At 39.8% G+C, this 24,398-nt stretch overlaps 1 protein-coding gene and 2 long non-coding RNA genes across 5 annotated transcripts; 1 reads left to right on the top strand and 2 right to left on the bottom strand.

Moving 5' to 3' along the window:
* Positions 1-857: 857 nt before the first annotated feature.
* LOC138129169 (uncharacterized) lies at positions 858-1,722 on the top strand. The gene is made up of 2 exons (XR_011159129.1): positions 858-1,077; positions 1,143-1,722. It is a non-coding gene; the product is annotated as an uncharacterized lncRNA (long non-coding RNA).
* LOC138129170 (uncharacterized) lies at positions 1,111-2,289 on the bottom strand. 2 transcript variants are annotated; one of them, XR_011159130.1, is made up of 2 exons: positions 1,769-2,289; positions 1,111-1,711 (listed from the first exon to the last, which is right to left on the bottom strand). It is a non-coding gene; the product is annotated as an uncharacterized lncRNA (long non-coding RNA). The 2 variants fall into 2 exon arrangements; XR_011159131.1 differs by having other exon boundaries at positions 1,111-1,707.
* A 955-nt stretch (positions 2,290-3,244) lies between these two features.
* On the bottom strand, positions 3,245-23,324 carry slgA (proline dehydrogenase slgA). 2 transcript variants are annotated; one of them, XM_069044223.1, is made up of 11 exons: positions 22,745-23,324; positions 8,652-8,860; positions 7,441-7,622; positions 7,119-7,139; positions 6,182-6,246; positions 5,917-6,095; positions 5,505-5,679; positions 5,206-5,448; positions 4,867-5,152; positions 4,609-4,816; positions 3,245-4,108 (listed from the first exon to the last, which is right to left on the bottom strand). In XM_069044223.1, the coding sequence occupies exons 1-10, from the start codon at positions 23,048-23,050 to the stop codon at positions 4,611-4,613; spliced, it is 1,872 nt and encodes a 623-aa protein (XP_068900324.1). In that variant the 5' UTR covers positions 23,051-23,324; the 3' UTR covers positions 3,245-4,108; positions 4,609-4,610. The 2 variants fall into 2 exon arrangements, with proteins under 2 accessions (XP_068900324.1, XP_068900325.1); XM_069044224.1 differs by lacking the exon at positions 7,119-7,139 and having other exon boundaries at positions 22,745-23,322.
* Between the last annotated feature and the right edge of the window lie 1,074 nt (positions 23,325-24,398).

The raw sequence follows: 24,398 nt of genomic DNA, 5'->3' as shown, positions 1-24,398 counted from the left end.
GTATGATAGATTTGGTTGTCTAATAAAAAGGTTTTTAACTAATAAGTCAAGCTCTAAAACAAATAAAAATTTCTTCTCCCGAATCCCAACTATTCTAAAAATGGAATGCTTTTGAAAAAATACTGGAGATTTGTTTGTATACTTCGTACGGTGATAGATTGCACGTTTTTAAAAATTCTAATTCCAAAACATAAAGCAGTGAAAAATACTAAACTCTCCATCTCAATTGTTTCACGTTATGTAGAAAACTGTTGTATCCCTGCTGATTAATTCCCGCCAAACCAGTTTCTGTGTCTGTCTTCTGTCAAAAAACGTGCAATCTATCAGAGTATATCTTTTTACATGTTTCTGAATGAAATGCTTGAAAAGCCAAGCTTAGATCAATTTTCCATACGTTAAAAATAATAATAAAGAATTAACTCATATACAAATCGTTTGTCATTGCAAGGGGACTTATACCGCCTACTGATACGACAGGCAAAAAAATAGTGTACAACACGTTACGAAAGTCTCTTTTCGGCCTCCCAATCTGGGAAATATAGCGTTACCTTACACTTTAGGTCAAGGGAGGTGCGATTTCCCGTACAATGTCAAAAATTTCTAGTGGAATGTGGGAAAAATCTAGTGGAGTACGGGAAAAATGTGCGGACACCGTTGATTTATTCTTTTCACAGTTACTTTAAAATTAAAGTGTCGATACGTTACTTTAATTTAGTGTAAAAAAACACATTTCCCTGTATAATTTTTCCGATAAATGTGTTTGTTTAATTTATATCGATCGAAAAAGAAAATAATCGTAACAGGAAAAATACAACCTATTGGGTTGGCAGCTTTATGCTTTATATCACTTTATATGTCAAAAAGTTTGACAATTGTCAGGTATTTCATAAATATCTGCAAAATTGCACAATAAAACTAAACCACAGAAGTTGATATATGGTTTTGTGTACCTACTTTATCCAGTACTAGCTGTTAGTGCTAAAGTGCAACTGGAAAATAAAAATATACAAAACATTCTAACCCCAAAATCTTGTATTCACCTGAAGAAAGATGATTCGTTTTCACCAGGAAGTAGTGGTTAAGTACAAGACATTTTAATAATTTGCAACATTATTAACATAATTTATTTTGTAAAATTACAGTTGTAAACATTATTGTTACAATTCTCCACTTTAGAGAACAATGCAGAAACAATTTGGTAACTGTCAGCTTTATTACTTCTGGGTTGAATGTCAATATGTTGTACTGGTGCTTCTCTTACGGTACTGATGATGGAATTCTCAATGTTGGATGGTTACATTGGAAGCAACTGCTAAAAATTCAAGTAGATTAAAGCACTATATCGAAGTTTGTGACACAACTCACCATTGTTTGAGCTGTAGCTGCAACACAGTACATTTTGTTTTTGATGTTGAAGGAAGGCCATCAGTCATCACGAATCATTTTAGGAACTTCAATCTTGTGTCCATAGGGCAATCAAGGTTCAAGTATTTGTCAATTTTATTTGAAATTGTTTTAATACCAATTTAACCTGACTTCCATATATTTCTTCACAGTTTCAACCCAGTTTGGATTGGTAATGGCAAACGATCTACAAATATTGGTTTTTGTGTCAGTTATCAATATAATATCTTCTCTTGACATTTTCCATTTTCAGAGTATATAACTCCTTTCGGAGACAGGCACCAGAAACACGTATTAATAAAACTGTCTGTAATAAAATATGGATTATTAAAAATTTGTGAATTAAAGAATAGTTATTACATACTTTCGTGAGAAAAAATTGTCCTATGTAACGTTGTTTCTATTTTTGTGGTAATAATTCAGAATTTAGTCCTGCCACTAGTTGTACTGCCTCTGGTGTTACATTTAACTCGCTCTATATTATATACTAGACATTTTTTTCACTCAATTAATACACCAAAATCAAATTTTGAAGCACGACCGTGAAAATTTAGCCGGCAAATAATTTGTTAGGAAAAAAACAAATGAGCGGTCACGGTTGTCAAGTAATTGATTCCACAGCATTCGATTCTTTATTGACGATGTCAAATTCTACAATAAAATTAGTCTTGATTTTTAAAAGATTTAATATTTTGGTCAGCCGAAAAGTCTAATACAAATGTCGTACGGGACGTATTTTCCGGCCCTCCAACTCATCAGGCACTCAGCTGCGCCATCGTGCCCGAAACCAGTTGTCGTACTCTAATGTAAATAACTATTTTTCCACTTATTTGCTTGATTAACTCGGGCTACGCCCTCTGCAAATTCCTGAAATAAAGTGACTGAGGTTACGAGTGACTAAATTTGACAGCTGTCATTTTACTTGAATGAAACTTAATTTCTCGGATTTTTTGCAATAGTTGCACCTGTAAGATAAAACGTCGTATATCACACGTGATCGAATAGTATATTAAAGAACGAGTTTTATAAGGGTTGATTTGGCGCACGAGTTCCAGGTGTAGAAAACGACCCGTAGGGGAGTTTTGTATGGAACGAGTGCGCCAATGCCCTTATAAAACAAGTTTTTTATGTTATTTTTTAGAATTTGCACCCTTGTTTTAATTTTTAAATAAAAAAATTAAACTTTCAAATTCTAGGGAATTTTGTATTAATTGGTAATTCAAGGTAACGGATGCAACTACATCTGCAACATACGTTAAAAAGTAGAGTTTGAACATTAATATTGGAAGTTTTTTGGTGTAAATGACAATAATACACTGAAATATTGATAAAAATGTTCTTAGAGATCGATTAAATCACGAGTGCTTTAAGAGATATCCATAAACGACTCCAAATTGAATACAATAATAGACCTATTAGAGACGCAGATTCTAAAAATGCCATTATGAAACTCGTGAGAAGTGTCAAGTCAAAATTTTGACTTTCGTTTAATGATGCATTTCTATCACTTATAAATATACTATTAGAGTAGCAAAAATGTCAACGACATTTTAGCATTTTACGCATTGACTAGATTCACTGGACAACAACACTGTCGTTTGTATCGTTGTGCATTATTCTGCAAATAAAGTCCAAATAATAACAAAAATATAATGTATAAGTAACAAATTTCGGTCTAAATTGCTAATTTTTGTGATAATTTGAAGGTTCAGTTGCCTCGCCCTCGTTAAAGGTCGATGACACTGTGCAAATTTGTCTACAGCTCGACCACTAAAAGTTGCAGTCAGTTTAATAATTTTTTTTTTTAGAATGGGAAGAAGGTGGTAAAATAATAGGGACGAACACTTATAATTTTTATTTATCTTGTACTTATTGTCAGAACATTACGTTTATTAAGGACACAGAATTGACTTGTTCGTTATGACTAATTAGAACTTGTCGCAACAATAAAGCGTGAACATTTACAAAATAACAGACAACAACATTACTTCAATTAAATTTATTCAATCACACCAAACTAAACAATTTAAAAAATACTCAAAGGCAGATTTTCGGTTGACATCTTTACGGAACAGAAAAATCTATCATCACAGGCTATAAAAATGATACAAATTTCAACAAACTAATAAATTACTAAGATTCGCCGTCAATATCTTACAACAGGTTAATACTATCCAACGTACACCAACTCGTTCCGGTGCGCTTCTCCGCCCGGACCCATCTTACCCTCGACCAGGATGCGAAATAAAATTTTCAAGAGTCGACAAAAACGAATCAAACAGTATAACCTCACAGTCACGCTCCGAACGAGTCGGACACAGACACGCCCATTGTTTTTTTTTTGTTTTTTTGCTGATTTTATTCTGTTTTAAAACACACACTGAACATCTGTACATAATTTCATAATCTACCTAAATTTATTAATTACTAAGCACTATTAACTTAATCCGGATCTGTGTGAAAAGATTCGTCCGATCAGAACAGTTACCCTTACAGATTATTTAATATTGTCCTTAATAAAATTCAGACTTTTGCGTACTCTTAACCTACGGCTCTGGACGAAGCGATCCCACACAGACGAGATTTTTATATCCGCTGGACTGTCTTTTTTATTTTATTTTATTTTTTGCAACTACTTATCTAAACAGTTTCGGTTACCCCACGGAGGCTCCTTTCGAAACGGCACTTCGCTCGTCTCCCTCTCCTGAAACACACCAACGCTGGAAACGTGCCCGAAAGCAGCGGCGCAACAAGGGCTCGGGCCGTGGAGCTTCGAGAAACCACCGAAAAATAATAACGAAGATGACAATTTTCGTTAAGTGAAAACTTTGAACGACTCAAAGTTTTTCAACTACGAATTAGTCACGAACAAGATTCGGTCATGTTCGATCGACGAAACAACTTTCAAACTCCGAACAAGTCTCATCCAAGACTTCCCTTTCAAAGTGGTAACAAACTCAACTAATCAATTTTTTTTTTGTACTTCCAGTGTCATTATAAATGTTTCTGAAAGTCGTAGTTGGCCGTGATTTATACTCACGTATAGATTTGTCAGCTGTCGGACATGTGTCAGAATGTTGCCCCTTGTTTTAGGCAACCAACTATTCTCGCATCATTCTTTTAACACGCGACTAGTGACGAAAAATCTCGAACCCCCACTCCCTCCGTCGTGCCACGCCCCTGCTCGCCACCTCCTCCACTCACGTTTACACAGGAGTGTAGTCTCCTTTGGGCGTGTACCACCACTTGCCGGTGACCAAGCGCCTAGCGATCTCGCTGGCCAGGAGCCTCTTCTCCTTCTTGATCTTCTTGAGTACGCCCTTGTTCTCGTGGGCCCTCCTGGACAAGTAGGGCAGCACTTCGTTGACCGGACCGTAGGGGATGTACTTGTACGCCGAATAACCGGATTGACCTGGACAAGACAGACTTCACCCCCCGCACTGACAACCCTGTCATCCTCACCTAGCGGGAAAGTGATGTAGTCGCACATGGCCAACAGCTGTCCGAAGCAGATGACCTTGTCCTCGGGCTCGATGCCGAACTCTTTCATCTTCTGGATGGCAAAGCGAACGGTGTCCTCGTTGTGCGACGCCACCATTATGGCGATCTTCTTCTCCTCGCCCAGGTCCTTGAACGCCTTGATCCGCCTCAGACACTCGGTCAGCGTCTTGTGGTACTGGTCGGAGGTGGCCTCGAAATTGGGGTTGGTGGGGTCGGGGTAGCCCAGCGCCGCCGCGCGGGCCCTCTCCTGCAAACCCAACGTCGTTAGCGGGGCGGGTTCGAGCGTCGCGCGCCACAGACCTGGTCGAGGTAGGCCCCGCGCACCAGCTTGGCGCCGAAGTAGAAGTTCTGCCTCTTCGCCTGCTCCAGGTCGGTCGTGACCTCGTCGAAGGCGTTCCTCAGGTAGCACTGGTAGGTGTTGAAGACGATCGCCTTGTCCTTGTTGTATTTCCTCATGAATTCCAGGGTGATGCGGGTGATGGCCGGTTGGAAATAGGTCTGTTCGGCGTCCACCATGATGCGGACGTCCATGTCTTGGGCGGCCTGACCACCAATCAAACGTTACCACCGACAAACACCCAACGACAATCCTCAACTACCTTAACTATGGTGTTCATCCTCCTGATCATGTTCCTGAACATCTCCTCCTCTTTGGGCGACAGCTGGGTTATCAGCCTGGACATCCTCCCCGTGGTTAGGTCCGGTACCCGGAAAGTGTTGCTCAACTCTTGGTTTTCGTCGATGATGCCCGACCACGGGAACAAGTGCAGGATACTGCGACCAACAACAACGTCTATTTCAATAACTGTCAACAATAGATGGCGCTGCTCTAAAACGGCCACTCCAAAAAAAAACGGGAAAAGGATGGGAACAAAACGGCGACAACTCAAACGTAGGGGGCGCCACTCGCGCACCCTCGCACACCCTCAAACCAGCGGCGTCGCGGGAGGGAAAGCGTGTGTGTGGGGGCGGCGCGTGCCGCGGGGACGATTTCTCTCTCTCGCGCCTCACCCTTGCTTGTCGGCCGTGATCTGCGTGAGGAACTTCTTCACCGATTCCTGGTCCTTGATCTTGGACAGTTTGCGTTCGAGATCTTGTATGGTCAGGTGATGGGACAGGACGTTGCCCTCGCCACCTACGATTTCCGTCATGTACTTACGGGCCCGCATGATTACCTCTGACAGTTGGAGCTGTCAAAAATAAGAAACAAAGAAAAAAGTAAAAGTGCATCACCCTGTGCATCGGACAGTTGGGAGGTGGGGGCGGGGAAACTCACCAACAACTGGGGCCTGCCGAGGGCCGTGAGTTTGATGGCGGTGATCCCAGTGCCGTACGTCGCACCTGCAAGCAAAGGAGACGTGACGTTTTAGCGCAGTGGCGTTCGTCGACGTCGACCGTCCTGACAGTTACCACAAAAAAAAAAAAAAAAAAACACCACGATCACTACGCACAGTGCTTACAAATACGACAAGGAGCGGTCACGAGATCCACAACAATTTTTGGATTTTTCTTTTTCGGGAACGTTCAAAATCCGCATTTAGATACGGTAAATGTGACATTAATAAATGACGGAATTGTTGAACTGGGTCCACGGTTCTGAGCAAAGGTGCCAGAATTTTTTTTTAAAATAACATATTTGCAGACACTGGTTCTACGTAAAAATTAAAATCGTAGCTGCAACAAGTAGAGAGAAAGGGGCCACAACGGTGCAACTTACCCTTACCACCTACCTGACTCGGTGGTGGTTGTCATTGCTTACACAAAAAAATTATTTTTTCCTTTGCAAAAAAAAAACAACAGAGTGCCAGTTTTTCCCAAGCTCTAATAATTCAACTGAAATAAATTCGCATAGATACAGAAATCCACAAAATATTGTGCGATTATGGCTCTAGTACTAGACTAATTATTTTGAGATCTAGCGCAACTATTTTACTTCTACTGGACTAGAATAAAGAAGTTATTTCTACGACTCGTCTAGGCTACTTTAAAGGCAAAACAATAATCGCACTACACCCCCTAGAACAGCACAAGTGTGACCAGTCGTCTACGGCATCCAACCCCCTAGTGATGGTAATGATAATAATAATAATAAAAATTTGCGCTTACGAAACAGCTCAAAGCTCCGTTCAATCGTATCGAACAGAACTTTTCCACCCGCACTCTCTCTATCTTTCTCTCTTAACACGTCTGCGTGTCAAAAATGGTTACTTTACCTGATGGATTCTTCTGAAAGTCTATGGGACAGAGAAACATCAGCCATTTTAATAAACAGTTAATGAGGGAGGAAAACAGAATAAAAGAAAATCGATTAGGAAAAAAAATATATAAGTTAGCTAAAAGGAAAAAACGACGAGAGGTGACCCCTCGAAGCGTCGTCTCGCGAAGATGGTGCGCCGCTTTAAAAATAGACAGATCAAGGTTCGACACAATAATAGCCACCTGTTCGGGTGCGATGCCAAATTTCGCGAGAGACGCTCCGTCGGGGTACCGAACGATCTCGGGAATGGTAAAGAAAGTCGCTTTCAAAACACTGACCCGCAACGGCCTCCAAGCACCTGATGAAGGTCTCCATGTTCCTCTCGCAAGTCGCCTCGTTCAAGTAGAAGTAGGTGCGCGCCGATTGCACCTTGTAACGTCTGTCGGCGAACGTCTTGTCCACGTGGTACTGCTTCAGCGAACCCTGGTCGACGTTGTCGCCGGCCTCGGGGACCGAAGCCCTGCAACCAGACGGCTAAAGGACGACGATCGCGCGCAAAACGACCAAAACTGAGAATCGCCCACGATTCTCACAACATAAAGATGAGAATCGACACGATTCTCACTTTCCAAACGCGAGAATCGACACGATTATCACTTTCCAAATGCGAGAATCGACACGATTGACACGATTCTCACTTGGTGCAAGTGAGAATGTCGACGCGTTTCACCGTCGATGCTCCCAAGAAAGAGACCAGAATCGACACGCTCCTCACTTGGTGAAAGTGAGAATGTCGCCGCGTTTCAGCGTCGATTCTCGCAAGGAAGAGATGAGAATCGACACGTTTCTCGCTTTCCAAACGTGAGAATGTCGACGCGTTTCGCCGTCGATTCTCACGAGGAATCGACACAATTGTCAATTGTCCGCCGTCGATTCTCGCAAGGAAGAGACCGAAATCGACACGATTCTCACTTGGTGAAAGTGAGAATGTCGCCGGGTTTCAGCGTCGATTCTCGCAAGGAAGAGATGAGAATCGACACGTTTCTCGTTTTCCAAACGTGAGAATGTCGACGCGTTTCGCCGTCGATTCTCCCAAGAAAGAGACCAGAATCGACACGGTCCTCACTTGGTGAAAGTGAGAATGTCGCTGCGTTTCAGCGTCGATTCTCGCAAGGAAGAGATGAGAATCGACACGTTTCTCGCTTTCCAAACGTGAGAATGTCAACGCGTTTCGCCGTTGATTCTCACGAGGAATCGACACAATTGTCAATTGTCCGCCGTCGATTCTCGCAAGGAAGAGACCGAAATCGACACGATTCTCACTTGGTGAAAGTGAGAATGTCGCCGCGTTTCAGCGTCGATTCTCGCAAGGAAGACACGAGAATCGACACGTTTCTCGCTTTCCAAACGTGAGAATGTCGACGCGTTTCGCCGTCGATTCTCACGAGGAATCGACACAATTGTCAATTGTCCGCTGTCGATTCTCGCAAGGAAGAGACCGAAATCGACACGATTCTCACTTGGTGAAAGTGAGCGCAGCTTTTCTTACTCGACTTCACGCTTCTCGGCCTCCTCTTGGGACAGATCCTCTTCGACCGAGTAGTCCAGGATGGGTTTGACACCGAACGACCTCAGCCTCTCCAGAGTCGGTCTTATTTTGAACTGGTCCTCGCCGGCTACGAAGTGGCCGTAGAAGGTGGCCTTCATCAACGCGGTAAAGAGTCTCTCGCCCAAGATGCCTTTGGTGAACTTCATCAACTGGAAACAGAAGGATGCGTCTTTAAAAACGTTGCAAAGCTCCACCCGAGAAGATTTCTTCCGTCGATTCGTCTTTCCCCGCTCAATCGATCCGTCCTCGGACCGGTGCAATTAACCACGCACAATTGCATTGTTAATGTACGTCGTGGGTGGAGATTGTTGCGGGATTAGATGGCTCAGTGTGTATTTCTGGACTCGGTTCAGAATAGAATTTAGTACGACGCTTGAATTAGAACTTGTGGTGTTGTAACATTTTTGATAATACGTTCTGCGTCGTTTGTTGTCTGCAAACGTGGGAGAAACGCCACTGGCATCGGATTCTCGATAATAAATAATGACTGTGTAGTTTGCGTTTTCTTTATGCAACATTAACGGTCTCCGCCTTGGGGTGCTGAATTACGTAGCGGTTGAAATCGTGCCAATGGTGTTAGGCGAGCACCAGAGTATGGAACTAGACGAGATAAAATCCTCCCGCGGACGACGCTATCACATTCTGGCAAAGTTTGCACGCTCCCGAAATAGAATGGAAATTGTCCTGGGCCGTTAGTTGCACAAGAATGAGCGTTTATTGAGGAAAAGAGGACGCGGAGGATAATTTTGTACGACGGAACGACGGAAACGGTCTTCGACAGAGATCCTCTCGGTGTCCTGTATTTTGTACAACGTATTTGGACCGACTTTTTATTTACCAAGCAAATATGATAAAAATGTGCAACAACAGGTTTTGGGCTCAACTTGTCAACGAGTGAGTGATGCTTCTTAAACGATTTCAAAAGACAGAGACTAAAATTAAACAAGGTATTTATAAAAATGGACGGAAATAATTTTGAAGAGATTTCCATTGCATATTATAGTGAAGCTACTATTATGTGGTGAAAAGAGCATGAAAAAATAATAGATATTGAGATAAACACGAAAGTGAATAAATAACCAATAAGAATCTTGGATGATCGATTAAAAAAAAAGGAAAATAAGAAAATAATAGATGCGAGAGTAAAAAACAGCATTTTGCGAAACGATACATTAATATTGTATTGTTTGGATAAATTCGATAGTTATTTCTAGGCCAGTGGTTCAATAAATTTTAACTGCAGTGTTATCAAAGGAATTTAAAGCGAACCTGCTGCAGCTTATTTTGAAGAAAAGACGAAACGAAAATTTGTTGTTTGCTGTTTAAAAACCAAAATATGACCGATTAATCCAAAGGTGCGTGCCAAGAAGCTTCTCAAAAACAAAAGAAAGTTGAAAAAAATGTGGGGAACGAAGTTGGTGCTTCTCAAGGTCGTCATTGGATAATAATACGCATTTAAAAAATATCAAATGTTGCGTCGGAAATTGAAAAAATGTTGAAAAAAGCGCCGAAAAATTCGAAAGGTGACCAAAAAAAATTATGCAGGAAAAAAAAATCCACAGACGATCAATAATAGTAGTTTATTTGACGAGTTCTTGTGTAAATTGGAGTTTTTTGGCACGAGTGGGCCAGTTTAAAACGCGAGTGAAACGAGCGTTTTAAAGGTCCACGAGTGCCAAAAAAAGCCCAATTTACACATGAACGAATTGAATACAACGTTTTTTTGTTCGACGAGCCCCCCAAAGGCTCCAAATCGCTGAAAATCTTTAAAATTAGCTTGACGTTTCGTTTTGACAAGTTGTCAAATTTATCAAAATCCGTTCACATAGGAGAAAATTCTCAAATTCTGACAGTGTCGAACAAAAAAACATTTTAGACCAATGGAGTATGTTGGCGTGTTATTTTAAATGTACAAAAAAATATATATACAGTGTCTCAGCTAAGACTTTCGAGCCTAATAACTCAGTTATTTTCCAGCGGATTTTTGTGAAATTTAAATGCAGATATCTTAGACGGTCAAGAATAAAATCCCATTAATGCAATCACCCAAGTCTTAAAAACGTAATTTTTACATGCCTTTTTAAAATGTTGAACCAATTAAGATTCACATAAAAAATTGATCGTCAATAAAAAATGCTGTAGGGAAAAACTCGTCCTTGAAAGACGTCTGGTTTGCAAGAAAAAAGCAAAAAACTGTGTTAAACGTGGCTGCAAATGTAAAAACATAGACGCCTATGAAACAAACGCGCAATTTTGCAGAATTTTGGTCATCCCTTTTCGCAGAAGCGCAAGTGACATATTTGACGTTTATCTTGCTAACCTTACAAACACTTACAAAGTTAAAGACAACATTTCGACGTAATTTATTATACTGGATGCTTTAATTCTTCCATAAAGGACTAAAACACGATCGGGATATTTTGGCAAGGTAATTTAGATCACGTACGCTTCCTGTGTCTTCAAATAAATTGACGACTCTCTTAACCTTACATTTTATAAAGCCTACATTTGGATAGTGTTCCACGAGAAAACGAACTGCCATTGAAGTACTTACGACACTCTCCACAGGCAATTTTTTTTTTCTTTTTCAACAATATTGAAATTTCTGCCGCTGTAGTCTATTTTTAGAGTATTTTCAATAAATTTTCACAATTTGACGTTTCTAATAAAGCGCGCCCAATTTTGACAGACTTTAAAGGGTGTACAAAATGTTGCTTGGCAATTAGTCATCAATTGTTTCAAAAGGTAACTGCTCAAATATCTTCAAATTTTACATTAAATTTTTAACGACAAAATCTAATCTTTTCGTTGAATCAGACAAGTGATTTACTTAATTGTTTGTGTAGACCCCTATTTTTTAATGTTTAACAATCTAATAATAATCGCGCATAATTTTCGATAGGTAAAGGAAACATGTGTTAAAATTACATTTTTTAATTTGAGGTAATTTTATTACTACTAATTGAACCTTCACGGTCTAAAATATCTGCATTTTAAATTTCATAAAAATCCGTTGGCAAATAACCGAGATATTAGGCTCGAAAGTCTTAGCTGAGACACCCTGTATACATATTTGTAGATATGAGAAACAAGAGAAACTGACAATCTACTCCCTATAAGTATACATAAGTACATATACATATGTGATTTTCCTATTACTTTCTATTCGTTTTATAGAAAAAAACTTTCTCAAAATTATATCAGAGTAAGCACACTTGCCGTTACAAGTTGTGTTTTGAAATAATTATAGTTATCTCCGCTGTATGCGTCTCGTTTTTACCAACTTTCCAAAGAAGAATTCCGATGAGGACAGCGTTTTTCAACATACCTTTGAGGAATTGGAACAAAAAAAAAAATCTTTTTTTTTTCAAAAACATTTTTGGTTAAAAAATTTTAACACGCTGTAACTTTTAATTGAAGCTGATAAAAAAATGTTTTCAATTTTTTATGTTATTCTCTCTGTATTCTGTACACCTGCTAGTAGTTGGTGCTTTCGTTTTGAATCACCTGTATAAAACATTGTGCTTTGTTTTTTTTTTTTTCAAAAGAAACCAAATCCTCTCCGGGTCATCCAAATCTGGATTATTAAAATTTAAAATGTCATCTGAAATTCGATTAACAATCTATAAGACGGGCTGACCCTGGTCAACAGCATTTTTCTTGACTTGTGGGAATTCCAACGGTTGTCGGCCGTGTATTTCTAATCGAAGCCGACGACATTATCGGAAAACTATTTTAATCGCGGCACACTCCAAGATAAAAACGTCGTCGACTTTTCGACGAACTTCCAGCAGCGCATCGCGACTCGATTCTGTCTGATTCGGTGGGGACGCACGCCACTGTCCACGCCCCAAAAATAACTGCGAATTTCGGAAAAATCTCAAACGAGAAAAAAAATTACGAAGGCGAAAGAAAAGTCCACAGTCCGTTCCCGTTTAAACCGCCAACGTGCAAAAAGACAAAGTTCAGATATTTTTAGTTTCCAAATGACCACCAACAAAAAAAAGGACTCGTCGACGACGGGGGAAAAGGAGAGAGATTCCGTCAATTACGTGGACCAAAAAAAAAACCAACAACTTGTTTATAAATTCATTCCGAAGGTCAACGTGCAGTTAGAGATGAAGAACATCATTTGTCTGTCAATTTAGTTCACTTAAAGCCTGTTCAATCTGGAACTGGGGCGACCAACTAAATTGGAAAAAATCTGCGCACTTTCGTCCAACGAATCGGTTCATCCGATCAAAATTGCAACCACCGGAAACCACGACGCACGCCGATATTTTCCCTTGACCATTGGCGTACCGTCGACCCTTCGGCGAACTTGACCGACCTTGAACGCACCCCGACAAAAAGATGGCCGACAACAAGCCGTTAAGTTACATTTTAAGTGTGCGCTGCACTCGTCGACCGGTTCTTGCCGCACTCACGTGACCACCACATTCTGGAACGTACGTAATTGGCGTGCCGTCGGCGGCGAACGGATAATTTTTGTGCTGCTCGGGCGGTTGTTTTGTTGCTTCTTTTTTTTTCTTCTTCCTCCTTCATTTTTTCCGAATTGCGACGCGACACAGAAATCGGTCACGTGACGCGCCGGGACGCCACTGGTCGCGATTTTCCGCGGGCGCGTCGCGGAAAAATACGCGCGGCGGGGGCGGGAGGAGCGCGTCCGGAAAAAATATGTATAATGTGCGGTAAGTTTCCAGGAAAGAAATTTGAAAATACGTCAATTGTGAGCGATTAATTTAGACGACGGTCTAAACATGTAAATTAACTAAGAAAACTAGCTAGACAAGTCAGGTGCAAAATAAAAAAAACAACAAACTTTTGCTTGTTTGAGTTGGTACCTATTTTGGTAATTTTTTTTAACTTCCAAAAGACAGAAATAATAAATTGGACATTTTCGGAATGCAATTCTTAATACAGAACCTTCAAATTATAGAAACATGTCTTGATTTTTTTTCTTCAGAAGAAAAAACCATTTTTTGAAACGTCGAAGATTTTTTTTTTAATTTCGAAAATCCTTACAATACATTTTTTTTACAAACAGGAATTTTGTATTACTTCCGGTCACCCAAAAAAAAATTGTTGCTGTTTTTTAAATAAAAAGATAAATCCTAGAAATTCAAGGTCTACGGTAACGGGTGTTCAAAAACTTTTGAATGTGCTTGTCGTTACTTAACCTGCACAACCTAAAATTAAACGTACGAATATGAAAAAAACGTCAACTGCGTCCTGAATAGACGTACGTTTTCAAAAACCTTCTGCAGACGGATTAATTTGTCTGACTGACATTAAAAAAAAAAACAAAATTTAAAGGTTCTGTTATTCCAAGTACAAAAACTGTTTTAACATGTTGCGACCAATTCTGTCAAAATTAAATCTAATCTACTAATTCTTCAGTTCTTTATCACTTGTTTGTCACATGTCAAAACGACTCTAATTAAAACAGGATCAATTCTTTCATTCTATGGATATTCAGTGTTGCCAATTTACTACTCCAGAAACAAAAACATTTCAAGACGCACTCGTTTAAGCGAATCCAATTTCGAAGCGCAGTTGGCAAACCTGCTAATTTTTCAGGTTAGTGGCACACTAGCCTTACCTAAAAATCTTGAAAACGTCTAGATTTCGAAAGCTGAGCGCAACACATGACACAAATCATCAAACAACATCTTTGTGGTTGTACTTGACAGCTGCGGTACGAATCAATCTACGACCTTAATTTAGTGTGCGATTTGAACCCTTCGAGCACGCCACTGTCTGTCGCCGACGTCTCCTCCTGCGACCGTCGCCGCGGTGCTTGTCGAGCGGTGGCGGCGCCGCCACCTGGCACCGAAAACGATCACGAGAGAACGTCGACGACAAGGAAGACCTTCACGTCACCGTTCGATAATTAGATCACATGCTCGACGGGATTTAGAAGGATCAGTTCGTGTTACAACAACACGACTATAAACGTTACAAGATTTAACGAAAATAATCCCTGCTTACGGAAAAAAACCCGACCGGGATTGGCACGGAACGGTTGATTTGAACGCAAAAAGATGCTAAATAAAAAAAACCGCACGTTTTTATTATCATCTTTATTATTTGAGAACAGATCGAATCGGGACGTTCGCGTTTTGGTACACGTCCAAGACTGATTTCTAGATAAATAAATAAATGAATCGCCAGGACGACGAACTCGCTTTTTTTCCTCGTCCGAAAAAAATCTCGCCAATCATTACGAATACTTCATCGCATCGTACCGATTTTGGCTTCACCGTTCAGAGAAAACAGTCCGAAAAACTTGGAAAGGAAACTCCAAAACACTTTCTCTCTTCACAAAAAAAAAAAACACACAAACAACAAATTAGAACAAAAAATTCTCCTTTCCGCCTCCGACATCTGTCGTGGTCTCAATTATTTTCGCTTTCTCAAAGGACTACATTTTTATTTAAATCCTGTTCGTTACACTGTTCGCCTTTTACTTTTCCCGTTTAATATAAATACGTTCGAGTGGCGGTTAAGTTTATTCATTTCCATTTCATCCTTCGCTCATTTCATCGTTCATCTCGCAACGTCATTTCAGTGTTCATTCGCATCTTTCAACTCTGGTATAATTGAAACGAAAACGAAACGTCCTGTCCGATTCAATATGTGCAACAGAAATAAAATTATTGTTCGGAACAGATTTCTACCATCACGACAATGAGCATTAATTATTGTGTGCAGCAACGAAGTCTCAATACGTAATTAATTTTTACAGAAATGTCTCATCAATACCTATTCATATTCGTTCACGTTCATCTCATCTCATTCATTTAATCATTTCCATCTTTATTATATTTGTATCTGGTAAATCATTGTAATTGTCAATGTTACTGTAAACCAACCGTTGTAAATATAATAAAATAAAAAAATCTCATCGGCTGTGTGTGTTTGGAACAATCCTCAAACTGTTGTCACATATACAGGGTGTAACAAAAATAGGTGCATTAATTTTAACTGGTAATAGAACTCGTCAAAAGGAACAACTTTTCTATCTACCATTTTGCCGAAAAACGATGTTTAATTCCAACAAAAAATTGGAGAGATTTTTCACTAAAATACCCCTACGCCACTAAATACTGCAATGGCTAATTGAGATCAGCGCTAATATGAAAAAAACGTCCATTTTCATCCAGAAAACGTGTTTTAACGCCAAAATCGAAATTCAAACAAATACAGGGTGATTCTGAAATAAGTTTGGGAAAAAAAAACCCGGTAATTGGTGATAACGACAAGTAGTGATAAATAAAAAAAAATCTTGTAAAAGTTTTTTCGTTTTCGAGATAAAAATGATTGAAAATTTGGTCAAGATTGCTAGTACGCTGCTGAGTTAAAGGTGATTAACTGATTATCTTGGTAGTTTAGCAACAATAATAATCAAAGGTAAAAGGTGCCCGTTGGTCACAAATTCCTCACGATAATTTCCATAGAAACATTTACAAAGCAGTGTGCTTGCACCTACAACTTTATTGTGGAGTTGATGTAACAATGGTTGCTAATGAAGTGAAGAAATTCGGACAAATTTTCCCTACTCATAGGCGTTGAAAATACAAGAATATAGGGTAATTTCCATCCTTTTGATTTCACCTCCAAAAGTCATTTACGCAGAATTAATTTGTGTGAAGGATACTCCACATTTTTTTTCCAAACTTATTTCAGAATCACCCTGTATATGTACTCGTATAGCAAAAAATCCACTTCGTAAGAATCTGGTTGTTTCACGTTTTTAGGTGGCTTAGTTTTGGAGATATGAACGATTTTAGGAAAATCTTTCCTACTTTTTTTAAGCCATTACGCAACGTTTTTCGCCAAAATGGCAGAGAGAAAAGTTGTTCCTTTTGATGAGTTCTATTACCGGTTAAAATTAATGCACTTATTTCTGTTACACCCTGTATGTTGAAACTAATTGCTTACCTACTATATTATTATTATAAAAACAGGGGCACGGTATCGAGGCCGGACCTGTTTGTCATTACGGGGAAGTATGACAGTTTCTTTGAAAGCACTATTTTTTGACCAAATCTCAATACCAAATAAAACAGAAACGTCCACTTTATACAACGAGTGTTCAAATAAATTTGTGGTCGAGAGAGCCGTGGTTTTCTCTTTTCCAAACGTGGGTCGTTTTTTTTTTATTTATTAATCCTTAACCTCATTTTGATCGTGTATTAATTTGTCATGACAAATTGAAGTTTTCACTTCATTTTATATTATTTCTCTCTCTCCCCCCCCCCTCTCTCTCTCTACGGTTTCCACTTCCACTTTTTCGGTCTACACTTTCTGCTGCGCGAAATAACGGGTGACTATTAAAATTTTCACTTGGAGTTGGCTTTGAACGAATTTTTATTTTTTCTGTTACTTTAGACACACGCAAGAACGAACGACAAATGTCAGTCAGTACAATTGAAACATAACCTATAAATTATAAAAAACATTTATTGAAATGTCAAACTTGTCAGTGTCTAAGGTGCAACGGAAAACAAAGAATGATCCATAGCCAACCCTAAGTGAAAATTTTAATAGTCACCCGTTATTTGACAGCCGAAACAAAAGCAAGGAAAAGAGCACTTGACCACATATTTTTTTGAACACACGTTACACACACGTGTGTTGTTTTTTTGTTGCGTGACAACTTACTCCCAGATCTTACATAACCTAATCACCAAACAACGTACCCTCAACACTGGTGCTACTACATAATAGGTTCTTCGACGGCAGACAATAAATTTACCGACAGTCATTAAAGTCGAATCATGCAATTTTTTGCAATTTAAAGTAAAGTAGGCGCCATTAGCAACGTTGAAGGTTGCGACTCTTAAATTTAAATAAATTTCACTTGCATCAACCACCAGTGTTTACGAGTACCTAGTATGGAAATTTAAAATAAACAATTTATAGACAGTTTTCCAAATTTGGGACGCTCACGAAAAATGTCAAACACATTTTTAAAATTTACAATTTTTCATGATATCCATGCGTCGCTATTTATTATCTTCAACACACTAAATCTTCGTGGAAACACAGTCTCATAAGATAAGTGTCCTATTTGTTTCGCTAGTTTCGGTTAAGATTTATTTTACCGCTGTTACGTAATAAATGTTTTACCGCACGGCGTGCTGTAAATTAAATAATCGAATAAATTAAACAAGCAATTTGATATTTTAGGACAGCACCCTAGAGATTTTCAGATTCGACTATACAAACCTTATATTGTTCAAAAGCTTATCAAAAAATCTTTCGACCAGTGCAATAATAAATACGGGGTGCCATTTGAAAAAAATGAGTTTTTGACATTTTTACTTCGTCATGTTTAAAAAATCGCAGTAGGCATATGCGACTGAGCAGGTTGTTGAGTAAACACCCAGCAGATGCGGCAAACATTCAGAAATCGAACAGCGTCAATCATTTTAATTTATGTGCAACGATTTGGAAGGTACGAATTTTCGAAGGAACCCCTGCAATTCGAAATTCTGGTAAAAAAAGCTCCACTGATCAAAAACGATGACAGATAAGTAAAAACGACCTGCATAAATTTGATTCATAATTTAGCATAGAATTCAAAAATAAAATCAAATTGGGTAGGTTCCGTTTAAAAAAACATAACTTTAGTGTTTTTATAATATTGAGACACACTGTATATATACCGCAATATTTTCCAAATGTGCAGTAGAAGCGTAGCTATCATCTAGAAAAAAGTAAAAGGTGATATCTTTAATAACAAACAAGTTATGGAGGTTTTTCGCAATTCTGAGACACCTGTATGTATGTATGTATGTATCACTTGTGCGTTTATAATTACAAAACTACCAAAAGGATTTTGATGTGATCTTCACAAACAGTTAGTGTGTTTCTTTGGCACACGAACCGTTGCACTACTTTGCGAGGAGCACAAGAACTAACGAAAAAAAAATTAAATTAGTACATAATGAACAACGATTAAAGACGTAGAAAATACATGTAACTATACTCCGTACACAGATAGATTGCACGTTTTTTGACAGACACAGAGACAAGTGTCTACGCGGTAAAAAGTAGAACAGCGCGCAAAGATTTGTTATATCATTCATAATCGAAGAATCAATAATTTCAACGACAGTTTATAACAACTGAAAACATTTGTACTGAAACTTCATTCAGATTGACAGCTGTAATTCTGTAAACAACATCATAGGTGTAGGATTACAACTGGCGGGAATTAATCTGCGGTTTCTTAAATAACGTGAAATAATTGAGATGGAGAGTTTAGTATGTATTTTTTTTTGCGTTATGTTATCAGTGTACAGAGTAAGTGTATCAAGTTTTGACCGACTGTACACCCGGTGACACGGCATCCAGGCATCATTACGTCACTATTAAAATTTGTTATTGTTTTTGTCATTTCATTACTGGCACCCATTCCCGCGTATTCCTATCGTTCCCCGTAATCTGCGGTTCTAAAAATTCTCTCGACCCAAGAATTCCTCAGCAATCGCAATTATGCAAGCTTCGCGCGATCACGTCGGTCCGTCGACTTGGCGATTTTTCCCCGACGTTGCTGTCACCTCCCGCGAAACCGAAAAACATTCCTCCACCCGTATCCCTATTTTTACGCCCTCGTGATCCTTCGAAATGATTCATTTTCACGGGTTGCCAAAAAAAAAAATTCCTCAGGAAAACTCGCGACAGCCGGTGCAAAGTCCGGGCGTGAAAAAATAAAACAAATATTTGGCAGGGGGGACCGGGGCCGGCTAATTTCCCCGTTTTCTCTAATAACAGGAGCAAACAATGGAACGTCGCAGATACCTGTTCGAGATGGGAGCGGGGGGCCTCTGCCCGGCTGGAGGCGCGACCCTACGTCACGATGACGCCCATGAGAACCGCAAGACACCGTTGCCGGTGGTGCAGCAGGACCGGACCGGCCCCTCCGCCCGCCCAATCGGGCCCAATTTGGGGCGACCGCGCCGGGAAATCGACCGAACGGTGCATGGCGACCCGCGTGACTGAACCAGTTCAAGGTCACCGCTCGACCTTCCTCCGGTAACCAGGTGAAATCGCAGCAGGCGATGACGCGGCGCTAATTAGCGAATCTTATCACCGTCGGACCATGAACCCCCTCCCGCAAACCGTGATTCACGTGACAGCACCTGTCAAAATTCCGCCGCAGCCGGAAAAAAAACAACCAAAAACAAAACAACAACGCCGCAGACGATCGCACCCGCGCTTCGATTGGTCCGATACGTCTTATCGGAACCAATCGATAGACGGGACCACCGTTCGGGAGTTATCTTCACGTGACGGGGCAACGCCTCCCCCCTCGGCCCCAACTCACGCCCCCCTCGGGCCTCGATCGAGACGGGAAGTCGCACGCGAAATTGAATCAAGTGGGCCATTATTTTTTTAATGGCGGGATCAAGGTCGCGCACGCCATTTTTTCGCTTTCGACGATGCAAAAACAATTTTTTTTCGGTCGCGAGGGGGCGGCGGGAAGGGGGGTAATTGTGTAACAACGTACGGTAATTCTATGTCATTACGTGGTTATTAGAGAAACCACAAAACGGTGGAAAAATATGGCGGCGGCGCTCGAAGCGCAACTGTCACAACAAACGAATCGGAATAAGTTTGTCGACGTAGGTGTGGAAAAACAAACGTGAAAGAACAAAGTTTGTTTGGTGAAATCTATGTCAAATATACAGGATGGTTCACGAATCTCTGCGACTGAATTTTTTTTTTAAATCAAAATACGAAAAGATTCTTTACTCAAAATTCTCTTGATTATATTGCTCATTCGGTCTTAATACAACGGTCTTGTTTTTTTTGGAAACATACTATAGATACTTTATGTATTTCTTTACTTTATACCGGGTGACTCTTAATGATTGAGACAAACTTAGTAGGTTGACACTCCCGAATAATTGGTAGGCCTTGTCATTTGTCAATTTGTCTGTTGATTCGATTTCTTTTGACTTTTGAACTATCATATTTGAATTTGACAGTCAAGTGTACCAATATAAAATCATATATGTGTTGCCAACCGAACAAAAATAATTTCAATCATTAAAAGTCACCCGGTATATACATATAGGTTAGACATACAGTAGGTATGGAGTGGGCGATTTTTAAATAAATAAATAAATAAAAAAAGAGAATTAAAATATATATTTCATTTTTTGAAGTAGATAAACACCGTTCACGTTGTTTTGGAATAATGGGAGGCCATGATTTATTTTTTTAACGTTGGACACACTGTTTGATTTCCGTCACTAAAGTGCCTGACATGCGGACCTGTCAAAATGAACATAACATGTCTGAGTATTCTTCTATTGCAAACCAGTACAACTGATAACAATGCACTAGCATTGACGCTATTTATAACCTCAAACTTTGAAAAACATAACCTACTAATTCAACAGACAACTTCACAACGTGAATGCATTTTTTGTGTACATAATATCATACACTTGGTTGCAAAAAAAAACGGGAAACGAAAATTTTCCTAATGTAAATTTGATTTTGTCCATTTGTCAATTAATTGTCTACTTGACAATACCTATCAAATAATTTTAAAAAATGTCATTGAATTTTGACGTTCATTCTAACCTATCTCTCCTAAGAAGGTTTCACACTATGAATAAATTGTAAAACTGTGTTAATTTTATTCTGAAAGTTCCCGTTTTTTTTGCAACCAACTGTACATAACTAAAAAGAATGATAATTTTTTGTTGTGCTTCAAGATGTACTGATCTGCATTACAAGAAAAAATATGGCAACGTTCAGTGTTACAATAAAATCAGCACTTGCCAGAAGCGTTATTCGATTCTGTAAATGTCAAATTTGGTACATTTTGTTGAATTAATTTTGTGATGACTTCTGACTAAATAAATCAATCAATCAATCAATCAAAACCAATCCACCAAAAACGCCATTTTCGATTTTTCTAAACGTCAAATCTGACGTACATCGAAATTCGAAAATCACGTGACGCCTCTTGTCAGTCGTATTCTTAGCCACCCGAAACGAGCACCGACCCCTTGCCCTACTGACATTTTTCCCGAATCGACAAACAAAAAATATTCCTACACGGTGCGAACTTATTGGTGATCACACTGTATCGTTCGTACTCCACAATATAATCAATATCATGGGATTTTGGAGCAGCCGTAACCACAAAAAAATGACATAAAAATGGGAGTCGGCCATTTTATAAAAAAATTATCATTATCAAGAAATCATTTTTGACAAAGTTGTGGTCGTCGCAATTGGACCTCAATCCTTATCAATCGAGCGTTTGAATGACCGGAAACGGCAACAAATTCATTTTGTTCGGAATGCATTAGTAATAAGTTTGCGGTGACGTCAGAAAGGTGATGGAAAATGTCGATCGGCAAACGTCATTTTGACCATATAGTTTTGGGATTAATTTGGGACGTGCTGTAGATAAGACGATCATATTTGTGTGGAATCTCGTGGCAGTAAGAAGAATTCGTTTTCGTCGGGAACGGAAATGGCATCGAATTCGGTCAGATTCGGCGTGACGTCACGTGTTTTATGTAAAATGTCTGGTGTGGAAAAGCGATCGTTTTCCATGTTCGCACCGAGATTAACAAAATCCCAGCGTCGTTCCGAACCAAACACATGACGCATCGTATTTTTTACGAGCAGATTACCTAATTGTGACGACACAGACGTTCGTATGGAATTTGTTTGTGTTTGTCTTTTCCGCCACGCAACTCGGGCGATAAAAGTGAAGAAAAAGCGTCTAAAAAGCGGTTCCAGTTTTTCGACGGTACCAAAAAATCAGCACCGGCGGTGGGAGAGTCGACGGGACCGGTCGATCTGTCATCGGAAAAAATTGCATAATAAGGCCGTCTCGAAGGAGACGGTAAAAATCGATAGGCGGCCGTGTCGCGCAGTGCTGCCAACCCGGCGCGGCGAAAGTCACCCCTGTCGCGAGAGCCGCCGAGTCGCGGTTCTGGGGGCCCTGTGCCGCCCCCGTCGCGGATCGGTTACGTAAGGGCGACAGATACCTGCATGTTGCGCTCGACGAGTAACTCGAAGGAGCACAGCGTGTAGACGATGTAGGCCCGCATCAGCTCCAGGTTGGTCTTGCTCTTGAAGGCGGCTTTGGCATCTTCGAAGGTGATGTCGAGCGGGTCCTTGCGCTTGCCGGGGAGTGCCGCCGACGCCTCCTGGACGACGGCGGCGGTGGATTTGAGGGCGGCGAGCCGGCTCACATCGATCCTGCAGGGGTCCTGCAGCCGCGACAGCTGGTCGAATAACAAACCGTACTTCTTGTGAACACTGCTTCTGGACACCGAACGCAAAAAAGCCATCACACGGATCGATTATCCGAGCGAATTCCCTTCGATTTTTGACTTGTGAACGCCGATCGGGATTTAGACGCGACACGCTCAGACACCACTCGCTGCCGAGAGTTACACTGCGCTCCGAAGCCGAGTCGGGCCGCCTCGTCCGGAGTGGATCGTTCACAAAATCATCCGAAGACGCGCGCACCACCGGAATTTCGCGATTTGTTAACACAATTTGCTGTTTCCGGGACAGGATTTGTGCTACTTTGACAGAATGACAGATGTGCGAACACACTTTGACGTTTGACAAGTACACCCTTGACTGTTTCCACCGCCGACTCCGCTGCAAAATCAGGCTACTCGAGCTTCACCTTCTGAACAAAGTGGCGCCACTGTTTTTTTCCCGAAAAGCAGAATTTTAAATATTTATTTCTTCACGATCTAACACCGCTGAACATCCACGGCAATTATTTTTTTATAAACGAACACGTATATTCGTGTATTAAAAATGTATGTGACATACTAGACCTCTCTTCATTAAATAAAACTGAAGTGATATAAAGTGAGGTTAGGAACGAAAGTCTTCCATAGAGAAATGCGTATTACTTTTTACCATCTTTGATTTTTGTGAAAACAATCTTGATACGGGGTGATCAAGAAGAACTGTTTGAGTTGGTGGTGTGTTTTTGTGTGTTTTTGTTTCTCACCAGAAACTACATAGCCTCCAACCTAAGTAATTTATGGCAACCTAGTAACGAATATCCCTAAATCCTAGGGAGTAATTTAGGTATTTTTGACACGATTATACAGGGTTATTCTAAATGATTGTAGTCGAAGTAGGCGTGAAAACTGAATGTAAAATTTATGGTTGCCGCTTCACATAAAAAAATCATCAAAATGATGTGTTGAATTGGGTGCAAAACAACTCAATATTTTTAAAATTGATTGGAGAACAACTCAATATTTCTGGATTCAATCGTTCATTTAACAAAAATAAATAAAATCCTCATCACCGCACTTTTCACCTAAAAAATGACAGTGACAGCGACACAACTGACAGTTCACATGAAAGCGGCAAAAACGTAATAACATGGGCATCGCCTACTTCGACTACAATCATTTAGAATAACCCTGTATATTTTATGATAAAGTCTTATACATTGAGTTTGATGCGTGTTTGTTTAGATCAAAGAAAAATGGCCTAATTTCAGAATTATTTGCTGGAATACCTCCAAATATAAGCAGAGCATTCAGATATAGAAATTTATATTTCTTTAAAGATAAAATGTACAGTGTGGAATAAAATGATTTATATCTTGTTACCTTTGGAATTTTTGTACATGTAAATTTTCCTCTACCGCTCTACTTTTTT

This window comes from Tenebrio molitor, chromosome 4, assembly GCF_963966145.1.
Source record: "Tenebrio molitor chromosome 4, icTenMoli1.1, whole genome shotgun sequence".
In the NCBI taxonomy this organism is placed as follows: Eukaryota; Metazoa; Arthropoda; class Insecta; order Coleoptera; family Tenebrionidae; genus Tenebrio; species Tenebrio molitor.
This window is presented reverse-complemented; position numbering and strand designations above follow the sequence as displayed.